This window comes from Trematomus bernacchii, unplaced genomic scaffold, assembly GCF_902827165.1.
Source record: "Trematomus bernacchii unplaced genomic scaffold, fTreBer1.1, whole genome shotgun sequence".
NCBI classification, from domain to species: Eukaryota; Metazoa; Chordata; class Actinopteri; order Perciformes; family Nototheniidae; genus Trematomus; species Trematomus bernacchii.
In genome coordinates, this window is record NW_022987671.1 from 1,097,270 (window position 1) to 1,120,976 (window position 23,707).

General features: G+C 41.8%; 2 protein-coding genes across 2 annotated transcripts in view; one reads left to right on the top strand and one right to left on the bottom strand.

Annotated features, from left to right (window-relative positions):
• The window catches only part of LOC117487470 (GTPase IMAP family member 9-like), a 406,332-nt gene that overhangs the window by 305,580 nt on the left and 77,045 nt on the right, over positions 1-23,707 (top strand). The window lies entirely within an intron of this gene.
• LOC117487437 (zinc finger protein 622-like) lies at positions 1,872-15,859 on the bottom strand. The gene is made up of 8 exons (XM_034136057.1): positions 15,726-15,859; positions 14,443-14,715; positions 13,778-14,072; positions 10,520-10,807; positions 7,387-7,549; positions 7,016-7,131; positions 4,249-4,392; positions 1,872-2,435 (listed from the first exon to the last, which is right to left on the bottom strand). Exons 2-8 carry the CDS (start codon positions 14,707-14,709, stop codon positions 2,302-2,304), a joined length of 1,407 nt encoding a protein of 468 aa, XP_033991948.1. The 5' UTR covers positions 14,710-14,715; positions 15,726-15,859; the 3' UTR covers positions 1,872-2,301.

Below are 23,707 nucleotides of genomic sequence, written 5' to 3' on the forward strand. Positions count from 1 at the left end.
CTGGTGTATATGATGTTGTGTTGGTGTGTATGTGATGTGTGTTGGTGTGTCTCTGATGCTTCAGCGTGTGTGTTTCAGTGCTGATGAGGACTCAGCTGACCTGAGATCAGACTCTTCCTCAGTATTACCTGCTGTGCTGCCTTCACTGACCCTCTGTGAACCTCCTCACCTATAATCATATACTAATGTCTTCATAATAAACAGGAAGTTATAACAACAGTCTGATCCGTGTCTTCATCATCATCACATCAGATATTCAGACACAAAGAACAACATAAATAAAGGATTTATTAGAATTTCTTTCTGCAAAAGCTGACAAAATACTTTCCATCCAGCACATAGACCGGTCCAGTCTATAGTCTGATCCATTCTACAGTCCGGTCCAGTCTGTAGTCTGATCCATTCTACAGTCCGGTCCAGTCTGTAGTCTGATCCATTCTACAGTCAGGTCCAGTCTATAGTCCGATCCATTCTAGAGTCAGGTCCAGTCTATAGTCCGATCCATTCTAGAGTCAGGTCCAGTCTATAGTCTGATCCATTCTACAGTTCGGTCTATAGTCCGGTGCGGTCTATAGTGTGATCCAGTCCATAGTCCGGTCCCAGGTACAGTCCGGTCTAAAGTCTGTTCCGGTTCTTAGTCCGGTCTATACTCCGGTGCTGACCCCTTCAGGACCAGAAGGAACCAGAACCTAAAGAGGCACAATGATGAGGATCCTACAGAGGAACTGGATCTAAAAAATTAATTTAATTAAAACAAAGTCCTTGTTAACACTCAATCTCCATGGCAACAGAAAAACAAAAACAACAACATCAGGTCTGTCCGGAGTCTCTGCCGCTCTGAGGTCACGCAGGCAGCAGCCAATCAGAGCGCGGCGGTACACTCCGAAGGCCACCAGGCTGAGGAAGATGGTGACGCCCACCAGCGAGGCGGTGGCCGGGGCTGTGAAGAACTGCCGGTACTGGATCTGGCAGTACCAGAGCACGGAGAGCATGAGAACCAGCAGAGGAACCATCAGGCTGCCCACGTTCAGGGCGGAGGGGGGCGTGTCCTGCTGGGGGGGCAGCAGGTGGTCTAGGGGGGTGCGGGTGGAGATCCAGGCCAGCAGCAGCACCAGCAGCAAGACAAAGAACAGCAGCGTCACCTCGTCTCCCACGCCTTCAATCAATGCCATCGCCATGGCAACACCGGTGGGCTTAGCATCCACCGTCACTTCCTCTGCAGAACAACACTTTATTTGGCAAACGCTATTTGTGTTCGCAAAAGGTGCAGCGGGCTTCAAACACGTTCCCCTCCACTGGTTTCAACCAAGCCATAAATTCAGTTGAACTTACACTTCCCCATGTTTATTTGTAAGTAGATTCGAAGATACCCGAGTTTCTGACTGCCGCTAGCTGAAGCTTGGTTGCTAGGTTACTAGCTGGGTGTTCTCCGAAAAGGGGCCGGGGGAAGCAAAGTTGGGGGAACAAAGTTAGTGGTTACTGGTTCCGTGTTGATTTATTTCAATACAGATTGTTGGGGGGAACTGAAAGGCTCTTACCGTACTGGTTACTTTGCAGCCCGGACATTTCCCCCAAAACACATTTAGACGTGATCGCAACACAGAAGTACCTTTCACATCCCATCATTTTTAAGACCCTCTAAAATCATATTTAAGACCTTTCTTATTTTTTTGATCATATTTAAGACTTTTTAAGGCCTTGAATTCTGATTATCAAATGTAAGACTTTACGGGAACCCTGCTCAGAATCCTGACTTTAAAAATAATAATTCACTTTTGGTAAGGTCTAAAGAAAAACCCTCATCCTCTTCCGTAGAAGACAATTAGAAGTAGTTATTTCTGCAAGTCTAAAACATAACTGGAAATTGAACATGTTATGCAAGTTAAGTTTAATTTATTTCCACATTTATCAGATGTATTACATGCAGAGTAGGTTTTCTAAGTGAACAGAGTCTAAAATATTGTCTTAATATCAGCTTTTAGTCAACACATAGTTTAATGAATGTGATTCATGCACTTTTATCTCCACAAAGTTGTTGATTTTGCACTCGGGTTCTTAAAGCAGATTAACGGACAGTATTCAACACAGATTTGACTGAAAATGTAATTTAACTGTTCTCGAGTTAAAGTAAAGATTCCTCCACATCAACACGACTGCATCTCCTTCGCACACACAACACAGCTTCACTTGTTTCCACGTGTTAATGATGTCGTGCCACAGACCAGCGTTTCTGCAGCTGCACTGAAAGTCTTGTGTTCTGGATAAAAGCCGACATCCTAAAAATGTAAAGTCTGCCGTGGTCTAGAACATGATTTGTAATCTGAAGTGCGCCTGCAAGATGGTGTTGTTGCGCATTCCCATCTTCTGCATCCACTTGTTCTTCATCTTCTGAACGTACTGCATGTCCTTCTGCTTGTGGTTCACGGCGGCAAAGCCTGGGAGAGAAAGGGGAGCAGATTCATCAGTTATTACGGGGTATGATGAGAAGTGAACGCGATGTTTTAATCTAGGGTTCTCTAAAACTAAAAGTGAACACTTCACGTAGATTATGGGTATTGCAGCAAACTTATATTGTACAAGGAAAAGCTGTTAAAAAAACCTTCCTCGATTTAAAGAAACCCCATCATGCTTTATAGGGTGTGTTCTATAGGTTTTAGTGCATGTCAATGGTCTGCAAAGGCTAAAATCCTTGCGTTCTCTCCAGAGCAGTGTTTCTCAAAGCGTGAGTGCCCCCTAGTGGTCTGTGAGTATATTGGTAACATTTCACATTTGAATTAATTTAAGTTTTCCGCACTCTCGCGGGAATATCTCCGCAATGGAGCGAGCTTAAGTTTCACTTTTGATTGCGTGATATAGCCCAGCGCAACACCTTCGTCACACATGTTGCCACTTGTTTGTACCCTTTTCAGGCGATTTGTAATCTGTTCTAGAAAAACGATGTATTTTTTAGGATTTCAAGAAGCGTATGAAACAAACAATGGATGTCTTTTATGAACATGTATCCATGCTGGAAGTAGATTTAGATGTGTTAGGAGTGAGATAGAGATTATTATCTAATATATGCATCCGATGAAGCATTGCATGAAGTCTGTTGATGATCAGAGGCTGTTGTTGGGGCAGACCATGCAGGCCGACGGTCACCAAGGTTCATGTTTTAATAGCATCTTTACAAAAAAAGCCCACGCGAGCCTAACATGTGAAAAATAGCTTCGACCTCAGAGAGTTAAACTTGGGCCTGCGACCAAAGCTTTACTGTCTTTTGTTTTGGGAATCCACAGCGGAGGTTTGTGTCGTACTATGCGGTGTGTTTGCATTTCTCTCAGTAGCCAACGATCTGAGAGTCTGTTGGACATAAACTCCGTAATAAATGTAGTCTACTTTTCATAAGAGGTGTAAAACCTGTGAGCATTTTAAACCGCATTTTAACTAATTGCTTATATAATCTGTAGTTGTATTTGTATTGTTGATTTAATGTGTGAACGAGGCGATGCAGAGAAGGTTAAGCTGTCATTATTAGGCTGTTATTGTTGGAGTAGTAAGAAGGCCTATTATGTTTAGGGATATTTGGGGAGTGTTTTAGTATTGGTTAAGTGTCCTTGGTATGAACAAGTTTGAGAAACACTGCTCCAGAGGGATATTTCCCCACAGACTAAAATCCATCATTAAGTTAAAATATCAATTAAAAAAACACTAAGATTAAAAAAGTTGAAAATTGTGGCTTAAAACTTGATAAACATTCATTTGAAAGCACAAAATAAGGAGAATGCTGAGAGGGAACACATCCCTGCTACAGGTGATCAAATGAAACGCACCTTTACCTTGATTTCAATCACACATTTGACACGCAATGATTATAGTTCCCATTTTAAAAAGGGGAAACCTCACATTTTATTCCTGTTACTATTAAATCCAAGAAGAGATATTTCCAACTATAAATATTTGTATTCTTTCATATTGAATCTTCAATTGGACATTCCTTATATAATATTTTGTTTTTATATAAATATCGTTATATATTATTGAACATTGCAATCCTGAACTTGCTATGTTTATAACAAATACAATTATTTATTTCTATTTTTACCCTTTTAATTCTTAAATAGACCGACTGTCGTAAAACCCAATTCCCCTCAGAATAAATGAACTATTCTGGTTGATTCCTCTCGGTTTCTTTCTCCAACTGTTGGCATATCAAATGATAATAAATAAATATATATATAAATATAGTGTTTAGTGGATGAGTCTCACCTCCGTCTCCTCCCCAGCCCAGAGCTCGGTACTGCTTCATGACTCGGCCCACGGCGTTCTTGTTGTGGCTCAGAACCAGAGCTTTCTGAGCGCCGAAACGCTGTTTGTAATACCTCAGGAGGGAGCGGTGTCCGATCTTAGCGCCTGAGGAAACACACAGAGACACACGTTAACACAATATGGACTATCAAACACAAACAAGCAAGGAGAGGTGCAGGAATGAGTCCTAAAACCCTGAAATAAGGGAGAATTTTAGCACTTCCTGTCCCCTGTTCTGGAAGTCAATGGTTTTTCTGAATGTGTTTTTGGTTGTTAGCTTGAAATAAGGTCTGTGGTTAACTCAAGCTGAAGAGATTTGAATTCAACGACATAAAATACATCAGTAAATCCCCCACTGGTGGATTTAAACACTGCGGTTGCTAACAAGAGTCTAAATGAGACGACTAAACGTCATCACGCCCAACATTAGCTGCCTTTAGCTTAGCGGTGGTGACGTGAAGTCATGTGACCGTGCTGTAGTTCCTTTATAGCCCAACATTAGCCACCTTTAGCTTAGCGGTGGTGACGTGAAGTCATGTGACCGTGCTGTAGTTCCTTTATAGCCCAACATTAGCCACCTTTAGCTTAGCGGTGGTGATGTGAAGTCATGTGACCGTGCTGTAGTTCATTTATAGCCCAACATTAGCCTCCTTTAGCTTAGCGGTGGGGACGTGAAGTCATGTGACCGTGCTGTAGTTCCTTTATAGCCTAACATTAGCGACCTTTAGCTTAGCGGTGGGGACGTGAAGTCATGTGACCATGCTGTAGTTCCTTTATAGCCCAACATTAGCCAACTTTAGCTTAGAGGTGGTGACGTGAAGTCATGTGACCGTGCTGTAGTTCCTTTATAGCCCATCATTAGCCTCCTTTAGCTTAGCGGTGGGGACGTGAAGTCATGTGACCGTGCTGTAGTTCCTTTATAGCCCAACATTAGCCGCCTTTAGCTTAGCGGTGGTGACGTGAAGACATGTGACCGTGCTGTAGTTCCTTTATAGCCCAACATTAGCCACCTTTAGCTTAGCGGTGGTGACGTGAAGTCATGTGACTGTGCTGTAGTTCCTTTATAGCCCAACATTAGCCACCTTTAGCTTAGCGGTGGTGACGTGAAGTCATGTGACCGTGCTGTAGTTCCTTTATAGCCCAACATTAGCCTCCTTTAGCTTAGCGGTGGGGACGTGAAGTCATGTGACCGTGCTGTAGTTCCTTTATAGCCTAACATTAGCCACCTTTAGGTTAGCGGTGGGGACGTGAAGTCATGTGACCATGCTGTAGTTCCTTTATAGCCCAACATTAGCCACCTTTAGCTTAGCGGTGGTGACGTGAAGTCAAGTGACCGTGCTGTAGTTCCTTTATAGCCCAACATTAGCCGCCTTTAGCTTAGCGGTGGGGACGTGAAGTCATGTGACCATGCTGTAGTTCCTTTATAGCCCAACATTAGCCACCTTTAACTTAGCGGTGGTGACGTGAAGTCATGTGACCGTGCTGTAGTTCCTTTATAGCCCAACATTAGCCGCCTTTAGCTTAGCGGTGGTGACGTGAAGTCATGTGACCGTGCTGTAGTTCCTTTATAGCCCAACATTAGCCACCTTTAGCTTAGCGGTGGTGACGTGAAGTCATGTGACCGTGCTGTAGTTCCTTTATAGCCCAACATTAGCCACCTTTAGCTTAGCGGTGGTGACGTGAAGTCATGTGACCGTGCTGTAGTTCCTTTATAGCCCAACATTAGCCTCCTTTAGCTTAGCGGTGGGGACGTGAAGTCATGTGACCGTGCTGTAGTTCCTTTATAGCCTAACATTAGCCACCTTTAGCTTAGCGGTGGGGACGTGAAGTCATGTGACCATGCTGTAGTTCCTTTATAGCCCAACATTAGCCACCTTTAGCTTAGCGGTGGTGACGTGAAGTCAAGTGACCGTGCTGTAGTTCCTTTATAGCCCAACATTAGCCGCCTTTAGCTTAGCGGTGGGGACGTGAAGTCATGTGACCATGCTGTAGTTCCTTTATAGCCCAACATTAGCCGCCTTTAGCTTAGCGGTGGTGACGTGAAGTCATGTGACCGTGCTGTAGTTCCTTTATAGCCCAACATTAGCCGCCTTTAGCTTAGCGATGGTGACGTGAAGTCATGTGACCGTGCTGTAGTTCCTTTATAGACCAACATTAGCCACCTTTAGCTTAGCGGTGGTGACGTGAAGTCATGTGACCGTGCTGTAGTTCCTTTATAGCCCAACATTAGCCGTCTTTAACTTAGCGGTGGTGACGTGAAGTCATGTGACCGTGCTGTAGTTCCTTTATAGCCCAACATTAGCCGTCTTTAACTTAGCGGTGGTGACGTGAAGTCATGTGACCGTGCTGTAGTTCCTTTATAGCCCAACATTAGCCGTCTTTAACTTAGCGGTGGTGACGTGAAGTCATGTGACCGTGCTGTAGTTCCTTTATAGACGAACATTAGCCGCCTTTAGCTTAGCGGTGGTGCTGTGAAGTCATGTGACCGTGCTGTAGTTCCTTTATAGCCTGGCCTGTTACTTCAGAATTCTTAAAGTGGTGTTCACATGTGGAGATTTTCCCGCTGAACTAAACGTATCATAAACGTTTGTTATTAATAATCCAAAATCCAATGGAAAAACCATATTGACTTTTTGTGGAGGGAACCAGGCTTCCTAATTTTAGCACAATTTTGAATGTGATGCTCCTTATTATTAATAATGTTAAAAGTAGATGAAGGTAAAGTCACCTGAAGGCAGCGTCAGTTCGAGCAGCTCATCGTCATACTCGATGTTCTGGTCATCAGGAAGCTCGTCTTTGTCCTTCTCTGCGTCCTCTCCCTCTTTCCTGTCTGGGTAGCTGCTCCTGTTTCCGTAAAAGAGTAAACAAAGCGTGAATCAGACGAACAAAGAAGCAGAATAAAGGCCTTTCTGTTACCTTTAGATAAATATATCTGTCGTACAGTAATGTACATTTCACTCAAAACCAACCATTTCAAATCGGCTTAAAATCAAGTCTTGTTGATTAAGTCAGTTTTATTTTGATTTTGGGCCCTTCTGTTTTTGTATCATCTTATACCTTTTTTAAACGAATGCATATAAAAATGACGTTATTTATTACCTGAAGTCGTAGAAGTCTGCGAACTCCAGAGCGGTGTCTCCGTCCGTGAAGAGCTTACAGTGGCTTTTGTCGGTCATGTGACTCTGAACTGCTTCAGCCGAATAAAACGAGCGCCCCTTCTCGTTACACCACAGACACACGTTGCCCGCTCCCACCTTCTCTCCTGAAACACAAGAGGAAACATTCAATTAAAAGCTGGAAAACATACACATTTACATCAAATAACAAGAGCATTAGGTAGTATCTTTATTACACGACTAATAACCACAACGTTTGTAGATATTATTACATATTTTTATATCAGAAATCCTCAATCTGAAATTATTAAGCGGTGCAGTGATCGAATATTTTTGTTCTAATATTCATACTGTACATTTTACTTATACTTCTAATTTAATATCTCAATCTTGCACACTAAATGTAAATAATATCCCACTTTCATATTGTGTTAGCTGTAATTTAGTCCGTCAATGTTTTATTTGTCAGATAGTTGACATTTTTTCCTCATGGTCAACTTATATAATAATTGTTTACGTTACACTTTTTTAAATGTCTAATTATGTACTTGTTCACCATGCTGCTGCAACGAAAGCATTTCCCAATTTTGGATTAATAAAGTATATCTCATTTTATTCATAATAGAAACAAAAACTAGAAAACTTTAATATCCTACAAGGCGCCGTTTTCATCCAGAGGAGATATTTTGGATCGACTTAAATGTTCAATATAATCAGATGTTTAATCATACTGCTTTTTAAATAAGTTAAGACTGACGGTACGTCCACACGGCAGCGTTGAAGCTTGCCGGTGGGCGTGTCTGGTGCGCGACCAACAACCAATCACATTAATCTCCCGCCCCGGACACACAAGCACGCGGTTTGATTGGCTAGCGCTTGTACTGGCATATGATTTGATTGGCTGGCGCTTCCGTCAACACTTGAAAAGTTTAACTTGTCTCAACTTTCGAAGCGAGCAACGGAGGCAAAGCGACGCGACGGAACCACAATGCAGTTTGGCAAAGCGTGACGTCACCCCATTCAAAGTTAATGGGAAGCGTCTCCGTTGAAGCACGCAACGCTGCCGTGTGGACGTACCGTAATATGTCCAGACTTTAAGTCGACTAAAACTTGAAAAAAAAGAATCAAGCTGACTTAAAGGTAGGGTAGGTAAGTTTGAGAAACCGGCTCGAGATCGCTAGAATTTGAAAATACACAACCGGAGAAAATCTGCCACTTCCTCACAGAGCCCCTCCTCTAACACACACGAACGCACACATGACCAGTGAGGGCACGAGATAAGTTTGTGCACAGATGGAAGGCTGACAGGCAGGTAGGCCATCCAGTTATTTTAGCCGGGCCGGCTCAGATGATTGGTCGTGCTTTTTACAGAACTACTGCTTCCACAGATGATGTTTTTTTATGTATTTTTTGTCAAAGCACTTCAGATATTCATTGCTATCGGGATGTTAAGAGCATTCCATGGAATATAACAAAAAGTGTATCTCGAGCCGGTTTCTCAAACTTACCTACCCTACTGTACTTTTAATATGATAATATAAAAGTAACAAGGACATTTGAACAAGGACAAGAACTACATTTATAGAAATTAACAAATATGGTTTGTCTTTTTAAAACTAGCAGATGTTCAATAAATAATCAATAAACTAAGAAAAAGGCTTTTCTCACAGGACTAGAAATAAAAGGCAATAAAACATTTAAAATGTGATTTAAATTGAGAGGATGTCTTTTTAAAACAACTAAGGACATTTTACACGGGACAAAACAATTAAATAATTAAAGTTAATCTAAAAAATAAACAAGCTGAGGTTAGAACACTAATAAGGATGTGATTAAAGGTAGGGTAGGTAAGTTTGAGAAACCGGAATAGTGGGCGGTGACGCTCCGCCTACATGGGCCACGCTCCACCTATCAGGGGAATGAGAGGTTGCCGTGGCATGGTAACAGCATGGTAACAGCATGGTAACAGCATGGTAACAGCATGGTAACATGACGCTCGTGCCTCACCCCCCTCCTTTGCAGGGCGGCGTGGTCAGCTGCAGCTCATTTGCCACAGAATCAGAAGCAGTGCTGGAATACAGCAAATAGAGCGAAATGAGGCATGGCTAAAATGCATGATCCGTTTGGTATTTTGAAAAAAAAAACTTCACAGACATGTTTTATATAGGTATGGCCCTACAATATATTATTCAAATATAGCATGATAGGTCCACTTTAAGTGCTTTGACAAAAAGTCCATAAAAAAATATCATCTGTGGAAGCCGTAGTACTGTAAAAAGCACGACCAATCATCTGAGCCGGCCCGGCTAAAATAACTGGATGGCCTACCTGCCTGTCAGCCTTCCATCTGTGCACAAACTTATCTCGTGCCCTCATTGGTCATGTGTGCGTTCGTGTGTGTTGGAGGAGGGGCTAAGGAAGTGGCAGATTTGTTCCGGCTGTGTATTTTCAAATTCTAGCGATCTCGAGCCGGTTTCTCCAAAATGACCTACCCTACCTTTAAGTCTTAAAACTGTATTACAAGTTAAGAAAAAGCTTTGAATAAATAAAGGGAAATTGTAAAACCAGTCAAAGGAATGAACTGTAAATCACTTTAAATAAACTGAAAAGATAGTTTTGTTTAACTGAGATAAGACTAACATGCCCAGACTTTAAGTCAACTAAAACTATATGATAATATAAAAGTTACAAGGACATTTGAACGAGGACAAGGAAATTGGTAGAGGTTCAATTAATAATACAAATTTAAAAAAAGGCATTTCTCACAGGACTAGAAATAAATGCAATAAAAAAATAAAAATTCAGTACAAAATTACAAAATATATATATATTATATATAATATATATGTGTATTTTTTTTTTAACATCTAAAAAGGCCATTTGACGCAGGACTAAGACTAGATTAAAAAAAATTAAATAAAAAAAAGTCTAACAAATAATCAAGCTGAGGTTAAAACACTAATAAGGATGTGATTAAATCTTAAAAACTGTATTAAAAATTAAGAAAAAGCTTTGAATTGTAAAAACCAGTCAAATGATTGAACCGTAAATCAGCTTGTTTGAACCATTGTGCCACTTCCACCTGGAGTCTCCTCACATTCACCTCCACAACTCACCGAGGTACCGCATGAGGCCCTTGAGGTCGACGAGGAACTCGAGGTCGGGGATGAAGAAGCTGTGGACTCGCGTCATGTGGGCCACGTTCTTCATCAGAGACTTGGAGTGGTGTGAGCAGAACAGGCAGTCTGTGACGGGGATGGATCCCGGCAGAGCAGCTGGACGTGGGGCGGAGACGGCAGCAGCAGCCCCTTCCTCCTGGTCCATCGTCTCCTCCTCATCATCCTCCTCCTCCTCTTCCTCCATATCATCATCGTCTTCCTCCCCCTCAACGTCTTCCCACTCTTCTGGAAGATTGTTAAGGGAAAATATTGGAGTCAGAAGCTTTATTTATTTTAGCCCTGTTACCAAAGTGCTGATTCTCTGTCTGTTACTTTAGATGAAAATAAGGAGCCCCTCCCCACGCCCCTCTGAGAGACATTTGGTTACAAAGAACTCAATGGTGCTCTAGGAGGAGATTCAGGTGGGGGGGGGGGGGGTTACCTTGGTTGCTGATTGGCTAATGGTTACACAAGACAAAACATCGTTATGACATCACAAAGTGGCCAAAATCTGATCAGCTCATTTTCAGACAGGTTTTTATAAAAATGGATCAAAAAGAGAGAGAATCTTTGTTCCTGAAACTTTCAGAGTCTCTTTCCACAGAGGGGACACATGTTGATGAAGAAGAGACATGAAGAAGAGGGGACACATGTTGATGAAGAAGAGACATGAAGAAGAGGGGACACATGTTGATGAAGAAGAGACATGAAGAAGAGGGGACACATGTTGATGTAGAAGAGACATGAAGAAGAGGGGACACATGTTGATGTAGAAGAGACATGAAGAAGAGGGGACACATGTTGATGAAGAAGAGGGGACACATGTTGATGAAGAAGAGACATGAAGAAGAGGGGACACATGTTGATGTAGAAGAGACAGGAAGAAGAGGGGACACATGTTGATGTAGAAGAGACATGAAGAAGAGGGGACACATGTTGATGTAGAAGAGACATGAAGAAGAGGGGACACATGTTGATGTAGAAGAGACATGAAGAAGAGGGGACACATGTTGATGTAGAAGAGATATGAAGAAGAGGGGACACATGTTGATGAAGAAGAGACATGAAGAAGAGGGGACACATGTTGATGAAGAAGAGACATGAAGAAGAGGGGACACATGTTGATGTAGAAGAGACAGGAAGAAGAGGGGACACATGTTGATGTAGAAGAGACATGAAGAAGAGGGGACACATGTTGATGAAGAAGAGACAGGAAGAAGAGGGGACAAATGTTGATGTAGAAGAGACATGAAGAAGAGGGGACACATGTTGATGTAGAAGAGACATGAAGAAGAGGGGACACATGTTGATGTAGAAGAGACATGAAGAAGAGGGGACACATGTTGATGTAGAAGAGACATGAAGAAGAGGGGACACATGTTGATGTAGAAGAGACATGAAGAAGAGGGGACACATGTTGATGTAGAAGAGACATGAAGAAGAGGGGACACATGTTGATGTAGAAGAGACATGAAGAAGAGGGGACACATGTTGATGAAGAAGAGACATGAAGAAGAGGGGACACATGTTGATGTAGAAGAGACATGAAGAAGAGGGGACACATGGTGATGAAGAAGAGACATGAAGAAGAGGGGACACATGTTGATGTAGAAGAGACATGAAGAAGAGGGGACACATGTTGATGTAGAAGAGACATGAAGAAGAGGGGACACATGTTGATGTAGAAGAGACATGAAGAAGAGGGGACACATGTTGATGAAGAAGAGACATGAAGAAGAGGGGACACATGTTGATGTAGAAGAGACATGAAGAAGAGGGGACACATGTTGATGTAGAAGAGACATGAAGAAGAGGGGACACATGTTGATATAGAAGAGACATGAAGAAGAGGGGACACATGTTGATGTAGAAGAGACATGAAGAAGAGGGGACACATGTTGATGTAGAAGAGACATGAAGAAGAGGGGACACGTGTTGACGTAGAAGAGACATGAAGAAGAGGGGACACGTGTTGACGTAGAAGAGACATGAAGAAGAGGGGACACGTGTTGATGAAGAAGAGACATGAAGAAGAGGGGACACATGTTGATGAAGAAGAGACATGAAGAAGAGGGGACACATGTTGATGTAGAAGAGACAGGAAGAAGAGGGGACACATGTTGATGTAGAAGAGACATGAAGAAGAGGGGACACATGTTGATGTAGAAGAGACATGAAGAAGAGGGGACACGTGTTGACGTAGAAGAGACATGAAGAAGAGGGGACACGTGTTGACGTAGAAGAGACATGAAGAAGAGGGGACACATGTTGATGAAGAAGAGACATGAAGAAGAGGGGACACATGTTGATGAAGAAGAGACATGAAGAAGAGGGGACACATGTTGATGTAGAAGAGACATGAAGAAGAGGGGACACATGGTGATGAAGAAGAGACATGAAGAAGAGGGGACACATGTTGATGTAGAAGAGACATGAAGAAGAGGGGACACATGTTGATGTAGAAGAGACATGAAGAAGAGGGGACACATGTTGATGTAGAAGAGACATGAAGAAGAGGGGACACATGTTGATGAAGAAGAGACATGAAGAAGAGGGACACATGTTGATGTAGAAGAGACATGAAGAAGAGGGGACACATGTTGATGTAGAAGAGACATGAAGAAGAGGGGACACATGTTGATGTAGAAGAGACATGAAGAAGAGGGGACACATGTTGATGTAGAAGAGACATGAAGAAGAGGGGACACATGTTGATGTAGAAGAGACATGAAGAAGAGGGGACACGTGTTGATGTAGAAGAGACATGAAGAAGAGGGGACACATGTTGATGTAGAAGAGACATGAAGAAGAGGGGACACATGTTGATGTAGAAGAGACATGAAGAAGAGGGGACACATGTTGATGTAGAAGAGACATGAAGAAGAGGGGACACATGTTGATGTAGAAGAGACATGAAGAAGAGGGGACACATGTTGATGTAGAAGAGACATGAAGAAGAGGGGACACATGTTGATGTAGAAGAGACATGAAGAAGAGGATTTTGCATAACAGGTGACCCTTAAGTATTCCAGTCATGTTTGTTGCATGTTTCTATTTGATTGTATTTACTTGTTTAAAATGAAATGTGTCTTTAGGTTGAATTACAAAATCTGTCCAGGGACTACCGATGAAAAATAGCTTCTTGGCTAACTGCTTTCTTTCTTCATAAATCAAAAAGTTAGAATTCTGAAACCCTCACTCGTCTCTTTTCCTCACCTTCCACAGCTGCCGTCGCTCCAGTGTCCTTCTCCCTCCTCTTGGCTTGCTCCTCCAGCCACATCATCCTCGGAGGACACTCCAGCTGCTCCGCTGTCCTCGGCTTCTTCTCTGCCTGAGCCGCTGGACCGGGTCGTTGCTGCTCCTTCAGCACCTGCTGCAGCGCCTCGTTTCTTGCGTCTCGATCTTCCTTCTCCTCGCCCAGTCCCTTCTCCAGGTTCTTCTCGTTCATCTTGTCCACCTTCTTCTGGGCGGCGAGCAGCGCCTGCTTCTCCGCCTGCAGGTGTTTGTGGGACTGCAGATTCAAGATTTTAAGTTAAGGCTTTTATTGTCATTTGCACTTTAGCTACAGTGGAGATATGGCAATGCAAATCTGACGTCACAGGCTCCTCCAACAGAGCAACATAATACAATTGTGCAAGTAAAACTAAATTAATTTTAATTTGTAATAAGATTGATGTGTTCAGGGTTCCTGCAGGTTTCACCAACTCAAATTGAAGACTTATAATATGTGTGTGAGTTGCAAACAGATGGATGAGATGGTTTTAGTCCTGATACTATATAATATGTGTGTGAGTTGCAAACAGATGGATGAGGTGGTTTTAGACCTGATACTATATAATATGTTCATAAGTTGCAAACAGATGGATGACGTGGTTTTGGACCTGCAGGTGGTTCTGGTAGGCGTTGATGCTGGAGAACTTCTTGCTGCAGACGGCACAGCCTTCGGTGGCCGCCGTGTCGCTCAGCTGTTTCTCCGCGGCCACTCGCTGAGACAGGACTCGCTCCTGGAAGTTTTCCGCGGTGACCGGCGGCATGTCGGCGACTTTACGCTTCAGGTTGTAACGATGCCAGTCGGTTTTATAATGCGCCCGCTGCACCTCGCCATCTGTGAACGCCACTCTGCAGCTGATGCAGGTGTAGGAGGACATGGCAACCTGAGGGAAACAAGGGGGATGTTGAAATAAGATTGTTTACTGTTGGGAAAATACTGAATGTCATAGTAAATAGTAATATGAGAGTGCACATGATAACAAAAGGTATCCCAACTGTAGCTGTGTACATGACAGGATGTCTGATTACCTAGAAGAGCATCAGGACTGTTTTAGGCATATGATAGCTATGTGATTAACATGATAATACTTTTCTACATTTTACTCAAGTAAAAGTATAAAAGTATTATCATCAAAATATAGTTAAAGTAGCGACAGTAAAAGTAGTCTTTGTACAGATTGGTCCATTTCAGAATAATATATATGATATGTTTATAATGATTGATCATGAAAGTGTTCTCAGAGCTGGTAAAGGTGCAGCTAGTTTGAATGACTTTGTATACTGCAGGGTAGCTTGTGAATTTACTCCAGGTGGAACTAAAGTCTGATTTAACACTTGATTATATTTCACATCATTCATCCACATCTGTGAAGTAACTAAAGGTATTAAATACATCTAATGGAGGAAAAGTACATGATTTACCTAAGTCGTAGTAAAAAATTTACCTCGAAATTGTGCTCGAGTACAGAACTTGAGTAAATACACTTAGTTACTTTACACCACTGGTATTTAGTGTCTCTCCTGTAACTTGTTTCTATGCTTTAATGTTCTTTATTTGTCTCATACTGCCTGTGTGTAACTCCTTTAAGATGAAGTCTGGTCAGTTGTCGGTTAGCCTACCTAGCTAAACAACAGCTTGCGCTCTGATAAAAGCACTAAATTACGTAATAAAATGAACTGAAATAGATCCCTAACGCCACCAACTACAACTAAACACACGTACAAATAATAAAAACACGAACTATTAAATTGTATTGGTGATTTTTAGACAAGCTAAGCTAACATCGACTAGCAACCAACACTTTAGGCTAAGTAAACATCCGTTAAAAACCGTTAGAATCTGCGACATTCAAAATACTCAAACCAACCGACAGTTTAAAACATGTCTACTCACCTGTTTAGTGAACTGTCTCCTCTGAAGAAAGTGTTTTAATCTCTTGTTTGGATAAATTAGCTCCTGTCTTGCTTTCTACAGCACAATACGCATGGAGAAATGAAGGAAACACGTGAGGCTCTCTTCACAGGGTGAACTTCTCCTCTTCTTGATTTACCGCCACCTACTGTATTGGAGTGTGGACCAGAACCATCTATGCTGAGAGATGTATCCATAGATCTCAATTTGACTATCAAAGAGGACCAGTTTCATGCATTTAACTTCAGAATCTTATATATGTCATGCCCCGGACTCCCCTAAAGGATGTGAGATCCACCCCCTCACTTAAAAACGTTTCACATGGATAGGCTATAGGAAACTAAATACATTTGTACACTTGTTATAGTAACCTATGTGCATGGGTTTTTGTTTTGGTAGTAGCCTACATTGGTCGATTGTAGAGAGTTTTAATTCAGTATTTACATTTCATACTGTGTATTCTTTGGATACTCAATTGACAAAGCGCCTCGGATAGTCTTTTTTGTCTGTAGTTATCAGGCTGAATAACCAAGGGTTAACAATGTAACCCATTAAAAAGTACTGTACGGGCCTACCCTTCTGTTCCACTACATCTTAGAGGTAAATATACTTATTGAGCTTGAGATACTTTTCAGATTTCAAGTTTTTCCCCCACTTCCTGTCCAGTGAAAATCATGTATCTCCAGATGTGTTGATTTTGGTTTATATTAAGCTGTCTTTGGCTCTTTTCTTGCTGTAACAAATGCAATTTCCCCTCTGTGGGACGAATACGTTGTCCCACTGATTTGTATATTAGTGACAAACTTAAGGATGGAGTGTTAACACCTTCTTATATCAACCTCTTCCTGCACAATCAAACATCAGAAAACCTTTCGTCATACCACTGTGGGGAATTTTACACCTTTTCTTTAGGAGTAATTGTCTTTTTACACATATAGCTCGAATGATGTCAGTAAAGCATTACTCATTTATTATCAGCTTTATTTCATGATCACTGAGCAACACATTATTCACAATCTCTACATAATTATCATTGTCTGTGGTGTAGTCACATTGATTACCTGAAAAACATGCATGCACTCCACACGTTTCTTACATCACTGAGATAAATGACCCATTAAACCACAAAACCCAGATTCCAGAAAGATGCCATATATGGACTTTATGTTCTATGGTAAACAAAAAAGTATTAATATCACATATGTTGCATGGAGTGTGATTTGCTGGAAGTTACAGATATTGCACACCTTGCACCACTTTATATGTCCACTATGTGGTGCTAGAGAAAACAGTATTAACAAACAGAATGTCACTAAACATCAATTGTAGACCACACATTGAAGGTTTCTAATTTCTCTAATTTCCCCTCCTCGACTCCTCGAATCCTCGGATGACCCGCCGGCGGGGGCTATGGGGCTTATTAACTAAGTGTATGCGTGTGCCACGTTTTGTGCGTCTAAATGCAACCCGTAGCCCTAAAAAAGTACTATCTGTTTAAGCCGTTGAACGCACACACAACTTTCACTATCCAGCTTTCCCCATGTCTTACGGCTTTGCTACATTTCAGAGAGATCTGCATAACCCTAGGGCAGGGGTCGGCAACCCGCGTCTCTCGAGCTGCATGTGGCTCTTTAAGCCCTCTACTCTGGCTCCCTTGAGTTTAGACATAAATAAGAAGGAAATTAAATAAAAGTATTTGTAGGACTATTTCTATTTTGTTATATGGTTGAAAATGTTTCGTATCTTGTATTTTGAGGTGATACTGTGACACATAAATAAAAAACAAAACGGTTTTAATTAGGTCAACTCAAATATGCATCACATCCTGCTACGGTCCCGCACAAGCGCCTTTTCTTGCAGGTGAATAACCTGACCCCCGGCTCGATGAGCGAACTATGGATAAATCAAAGAAAATCTAAGTATCGGAGGAACACAGAGGGTTTAATTCTGCGTGGACAGAGTTATATGCTTTCACAGCAAACGATGCTGGCTCACCGGGATGTTTGATATGTGGAGAGAAGTTGTCAAAGGTGCTGCAGCCTTTACGTACTGGAGGAGAAACACGGAAAAGAAAGACAGCTGACGATCTTCAGTCATAATTCAATCAGTTAACTATTTTTAGGGTGCAGCTACAGGTTTGATTTATTACAAAGTGGGTCAATTTTAATTGTATTTTTTTTCCTTCAAATGTGAAAAGGACTACCCAAGTGCTGTGTTTAATTTATTTTAAAGTAGGCCTGTGTATTTTTTTTAATTCTCCTTATAAGAGTTCTTTGTTTATTATTAGAGGTTAACAGTTTTATAAATAATAAATGCAAAAAAACTGTAGTTTTTGTCTATGATGTAACAATAAATACAACTTTATAAGCTATCAAATATGTTTTGCGGCTCCAGACAAAACAAATTGTTGGAAAAGGGGGCAAAATGGCTCTTTTGGTCAAAAAGGTTGCAGACCATGCGCGAGGGGGAGCAGGAAGTTAAAGTACAAAACCTTACTACATTCTTTCTTCTTTTTACTATCTAGTAAAAGCAAAAGCAATCAAACAAAGAAAACACAATATCTGAAAAACATTGTTTAGTTGATATCAGATTAATAACACCACTTTACCATATTAACATCTTTGTTCTTGACATTCTGTGACACTGTTTAGGATTTGGTCACAGCTCACCCCTGATATAACTGAGGAAACTATAAATCACACATTGAAATTCAAAAAGGGGGACGGTGAAGATTAACAAGGAGTCAGACAGTCAAAGGTTTGCTAAATCTGTTGCTGTCTAACGCCAACCTGTGAGGTATTTAAATGCTTTAATTACGCCATTTCTAAACCTAATTATGATGTTCTCAGCGTCTTCTCTGGCCCTCCTTTCGTGCTCTTTTCTAAATCTCCTCCTTTCCTCCTCCATTTCTCTTTCACGAGTTTCAAGTAGCTTTTTCATCCTCTCGTTGTCATCTTTCATTTCCTTCATTTGTTGCTCATACTTTTCCGATATTTTCTTCTCCATTTCCTCCTTCTCTTTGCGCATTTCTTCTTCTCTCTCTTCAAGGATCCGTCGTTTTGCCTCTTCTATGGCCCTCTCTGCCCTCTGGAACATTTCATTGGTGTAATGGCTTCCTCCGTTCTTCTCTGCTATCTTTCTGATCTTGTCGAGCAGCTCTCTGACCTGAGAACGATCCTTCTCCTCATTATTGAAGACGTGGTACTGCCCGTAACATCTGGCCACAAGTTCCTGCACCTCTTTGCTTTCCTTCAAGAACTCTTCGATAGGTTTCCCTTTGAGCACATCACCGTGGGTAAAGAGAACCATGCTGTATCTGTCTGCTTCCTCTCCAAAGATTTCCTGAATCTTCTGAACTGTCTGTTTTTCTTCATCTGTGAATCTGCCCAGTCTGATGACGACCAGGAAGACATGGGGTCCAGGAGAAGCATAAGCAATGCTCTGGCCAACATCGTTTCTGGTCTTGTTTTCATCAATCTTGGTGTCAAAAATACCAGGAGTGTCAATAACTGCAACTCTTTGTCCATCCACTTCCCCAAAGGCCTTAGCACAGTCTTTAGTCAGAGAATCAAAAGAAAAATCTGATTTAAAGTCCTGTTTTCCCAGAATGGTGTTTCCTGTGGCGCTCTTCCCAGCTCCAGTTTTCCCAACCATCACAATCCGGACAACCTTATCATTCTTGTAGTATGCATCGCCTGAGTATGTGTTGTGGCAGTTTGTAGAATGTTGAGACGAACAGACTGAAAAACAGAAAACAACTATTTATTGCTGTCGTCATACGTTTTTGTTCTTTGCAGTTCCACAAAATACCTTTGAGGTTCCAAATAGAACCTTTTTTGGTTATAAAAATAAACCACAAGGAGTGCCTGACAGACCCTCTAACATCTGATATCCCCTCTCTTTGCACATTAACACATTTACATCAAACCAAACAATATAATCTAAAATCACATCACATTAAATCAGAAGGAAACCCAACTTGTGCAGGAGCATTGGCAGGAACACAGGGAATCACACAAGGAACAAATAAAACCACACATCAGGAACCAGAGGGGATCAGAGACGACGTATAGAAAGCGAACACAAGGGGAGACACATATATCAGACAAACAGGCGGGAAAACACAAAGACAGGAAGTAATCAGCCCGGGAATCTCACCCAAGCCCCCAGGAAGTGCGCCGGACTCTGATGAAAATATTCGTGCTGGCCAAACGGCGGTACTACACTTCCTTTTGGTTGCCAGGCCCGGAAACACTTTTTCCCATTGACTTACATGGGGAAAGAGTGGTCTGTAAATCGTTGGATAATTTTTTTTAAACTAAATAAACTACCCAGTATGAACACTTGTATAGCCCTTATTAAAAACATTCGTTCCTCAAGTTGTAAAATGTGCTAATAACGTTATTCTGAGAGTTATTTCCCTCTGCATTATGAACGCGCATCTAACCCACGGGACTGCGCCGCCCGGCACGTTCATGTTACGTGTTCAGCAATACATGCGTTTATCTTTACCCATGGATGCACAATAAGAACGGACCCATATCGCCTTACTGCCAGCCCATGGAGCTGTAATAATGGATATATTGCACATGTTTGCTGTAATTCATCATTTGTAAAATATTATACTACATGGGCTGTATGATTAAATCTTGTACCGTAAATGTTGTATTAAATAAAGTTAATATTACCGACGTAGATTAACGTCCCTGTAGCTTCTTATTGCACTAAGAAGCTTATTGCACTGTGTATATATATATGTATATATATATATACAGTGCAATAATTCTTTCATGCTAAATGAAGCTCTGTTGCTTGGATATCACTAGATCCTGTTACAGCGTAATATAAAAGTACATAACGATTGATGTGTAAATTAGCATAATTACTAGCTAACCGCTAGCTGCTAACTGCCGCCTCGTTAATATCAAATATATCATAACAAACATTACCATGCTGTCATGAACGTGCGGTGCTGTTACGTGTACGCAAATTGACGTGCTTGATGTGAACGAGCATTTTGGGGGGCATGGTTAAAGTTGCACATGCGCTATGAGCGCACATACGGGTACTTCTCAGGCATGCCGGGTAATCTGTGACGTTTCGCTCTATCAAAAGTTGGGCCATTTTATCATCATGCGCGAATGAGCAACTCTCATAGGAATGAATGAGGCCCCGCCTCCCACGCTGTATCCAGTTCTTATTATACATCCATGATCTCACCCAGCCCAGAACACGTAAAATGTCAACAGAGGGGGGGGGGGGGGGGGTAGTGAACTGTCAACAGGGGGAGCCTTGCTGCGGGGAAACGGTGGACCTAGTGGCCCGATTGGAGACACGACCGGCCCACTTCGGTACCGGCCCATCGGGCCAGTCCGCCACTGTATATATCTCTTTATCAGGTCTTCTGGACCAATCAAATCTCTTTACACACTGCAAGTCATTCACCCAATCACACCTCATTCATGCAGAGCAGCGCCACTTGCTCTAGGGAAGGTTACACACACACACACACACACACACACACACACACACATGCACGCGCACGCACACATGCACACACACACACACACACACGCACGCACACACACACACGCGCGCACACACACACACACACACACACACACACACACACACACACACACACACACACACACACACACACACACACACACACACACACACACACACACACACACACACACACAGTTGGCAACAAGGAGCAACTCAGGGTTCAGTATCTTACCCGAGGAAACGTGGACATGTTGAAAGACGACCGCACTCCCAAGCAGCCAAAGTCGCAGGAACACTTTTAAAAATAAAACAAGACACGTGAAACACAAAAAACATGATGATGACAGAAACACGGTCGGATTCCAGATGTCCCTGACACGCAGCTCCTCCCGCTGTGATGCAGCGGGAGCAAAACACACACTTCAAGTCAGATCATCACCCTTAGCTATTTTAATTACCTCTCAAACTAAACTAGTTATAAATATGTTTATTTTGACTGTCGAGTCATCATTACTGGATCAGCTGCTGCATGAGACAGACACTGACGCTGTCAGAAGAGAGGAAAAAGAGAGGCTCCGTGTATTTTATTATTATATATCATTATATCGTCGTTATTCATTTGTTTTAAAGCTCAATAAATAACAAAGAAGACCTTTGACCGGCACTTTTATAATTTTGTCCGGAAGATTTAAACTTTAACACACGTTGACCGGCGAAAAACTCTGCCCGGTTCCCTCGGCCCCCACCGCGGAGAATAAACAGAAGTGCAGCCATGACAACCATTCTTCTTCGCTGCTTTTGTGGAGGAAGTTACAGCTCCACGTACAGGCTCGGCATATGTACTGCAGCTTTTCCAGCGGTTGGAGCTAAACGGAGCTGTCTCGTGTGAACAGACACGATGCGGTCTATATTGCGTGTGGACAGAAGCTTTTTGACGATTGCGTTTGCGTTAATCCTATGCGTTTTGCCGTATGCGTTCCCGTGGGGCCGGGGCCTAAATGGCATACTGTACTGAATATTGGAAACCCAAACGTACATTTTACATTCTGGTCTGAACTGAGATGTTACAGTCAAGAAAATCTCCAAAGACAAACGATGATACTAACCGCATTTTAAGGCCATGTGTCTTGCAAAATCACACACACACAAATTAAAGCTCAATTTATATGAATATATTTATAAACTGATGACACATTTTGAACAAATAAGAGGGGAAATTAAAGTAAGCAAACTAAAGAACAATAATAGTTTACAAATAAGTCTTGATCATCACATTACGGATGAAAAACAATGCAAAATATGAATGAACAAATATTCAAAAAGTCACCTGTGTCACCGATAGATAAAGGATATAAACATGCTGATCCTGACCTACCGTCTTTGTTAATAAAGCCTCCCATTATTGGATTGTAGAGAGCAGATGTGCTGGTTTACAGAGAGGTAAGGACAGAAAGTTAAGAGACTGTTTGAAACAATTCTTTTTGTATGAGCGACATGCAGCAAACCACACCCAATACAGACTGGGTGTGTACGTGTTATTTTACAGGCTGTTTATCCATTGAGATTAAATCAAAAAGGTTGAGCAAACTTTGTCTTTGAGTGATGTTTTTTCTCAGCTCTTCAATGATCGTTGGAATTTGTTGAGTCACGCCCTTTATTGTTCTGTTTTTAGCACAGCTTGTATATCCAGTCCACCTGCATGTTCATTGTTCATTTAGATAACTATAAACAGCAAACCAGATTCACCCTCCCATCAGCATTTACAAGAAATGCCACCTGTTCTTTTAAATGCCACCATAAGTGCCCATACAGAGCAGCAGTTTTAGTTGTAGCTCGTAGTCTGTGTTCCCAACATGATGTGAAATGAATATGTCTACAGATACTGTACTTTCACAAGAGTGTACGCTTTCAAATAATTTCTGAGTTACTGTACGTTTAAATTAGGGCTGTCAGTCGATTAAAATATTTAATCGCGATTAATCGCATGATTGTCCATAGTTAATCGCGATTAATCGCACATTTTTTATCTGTTCTAAATGTACCTTAGAGGGATATTTTTCAAGTTTTTAATACTCTTATAAACATATGAGTGGACAAATATGCTTTATATGTTTGTTTATTATCATTTGAACAATGACAAATATTCTCATGAATATTAAACACAACAACCTGTGAACATTACAAATATTCGATTCAACCTGGAACCTCTCATACAATAATACTGTGTGTGTGTGTGTGTGTGTGTGTGTGTGTGTGTGTGTGTGTGTGTGTGTGTGTGTGTGTGTGTGTGTGTGTGTGTGTGTGTCTGTGTGTGTGTATGTGTGTGTGTGTGTGTGTGTGTGTGTGTGTGTGTGTGTGTGTGTGTGTGTGTGTGAGAATGTGGAGACACTGGCCCTTTCTCATGTCTTCAAATGTTCCTCCTCGACTCCCCTCCTCGACTCCTATCCTCGAGA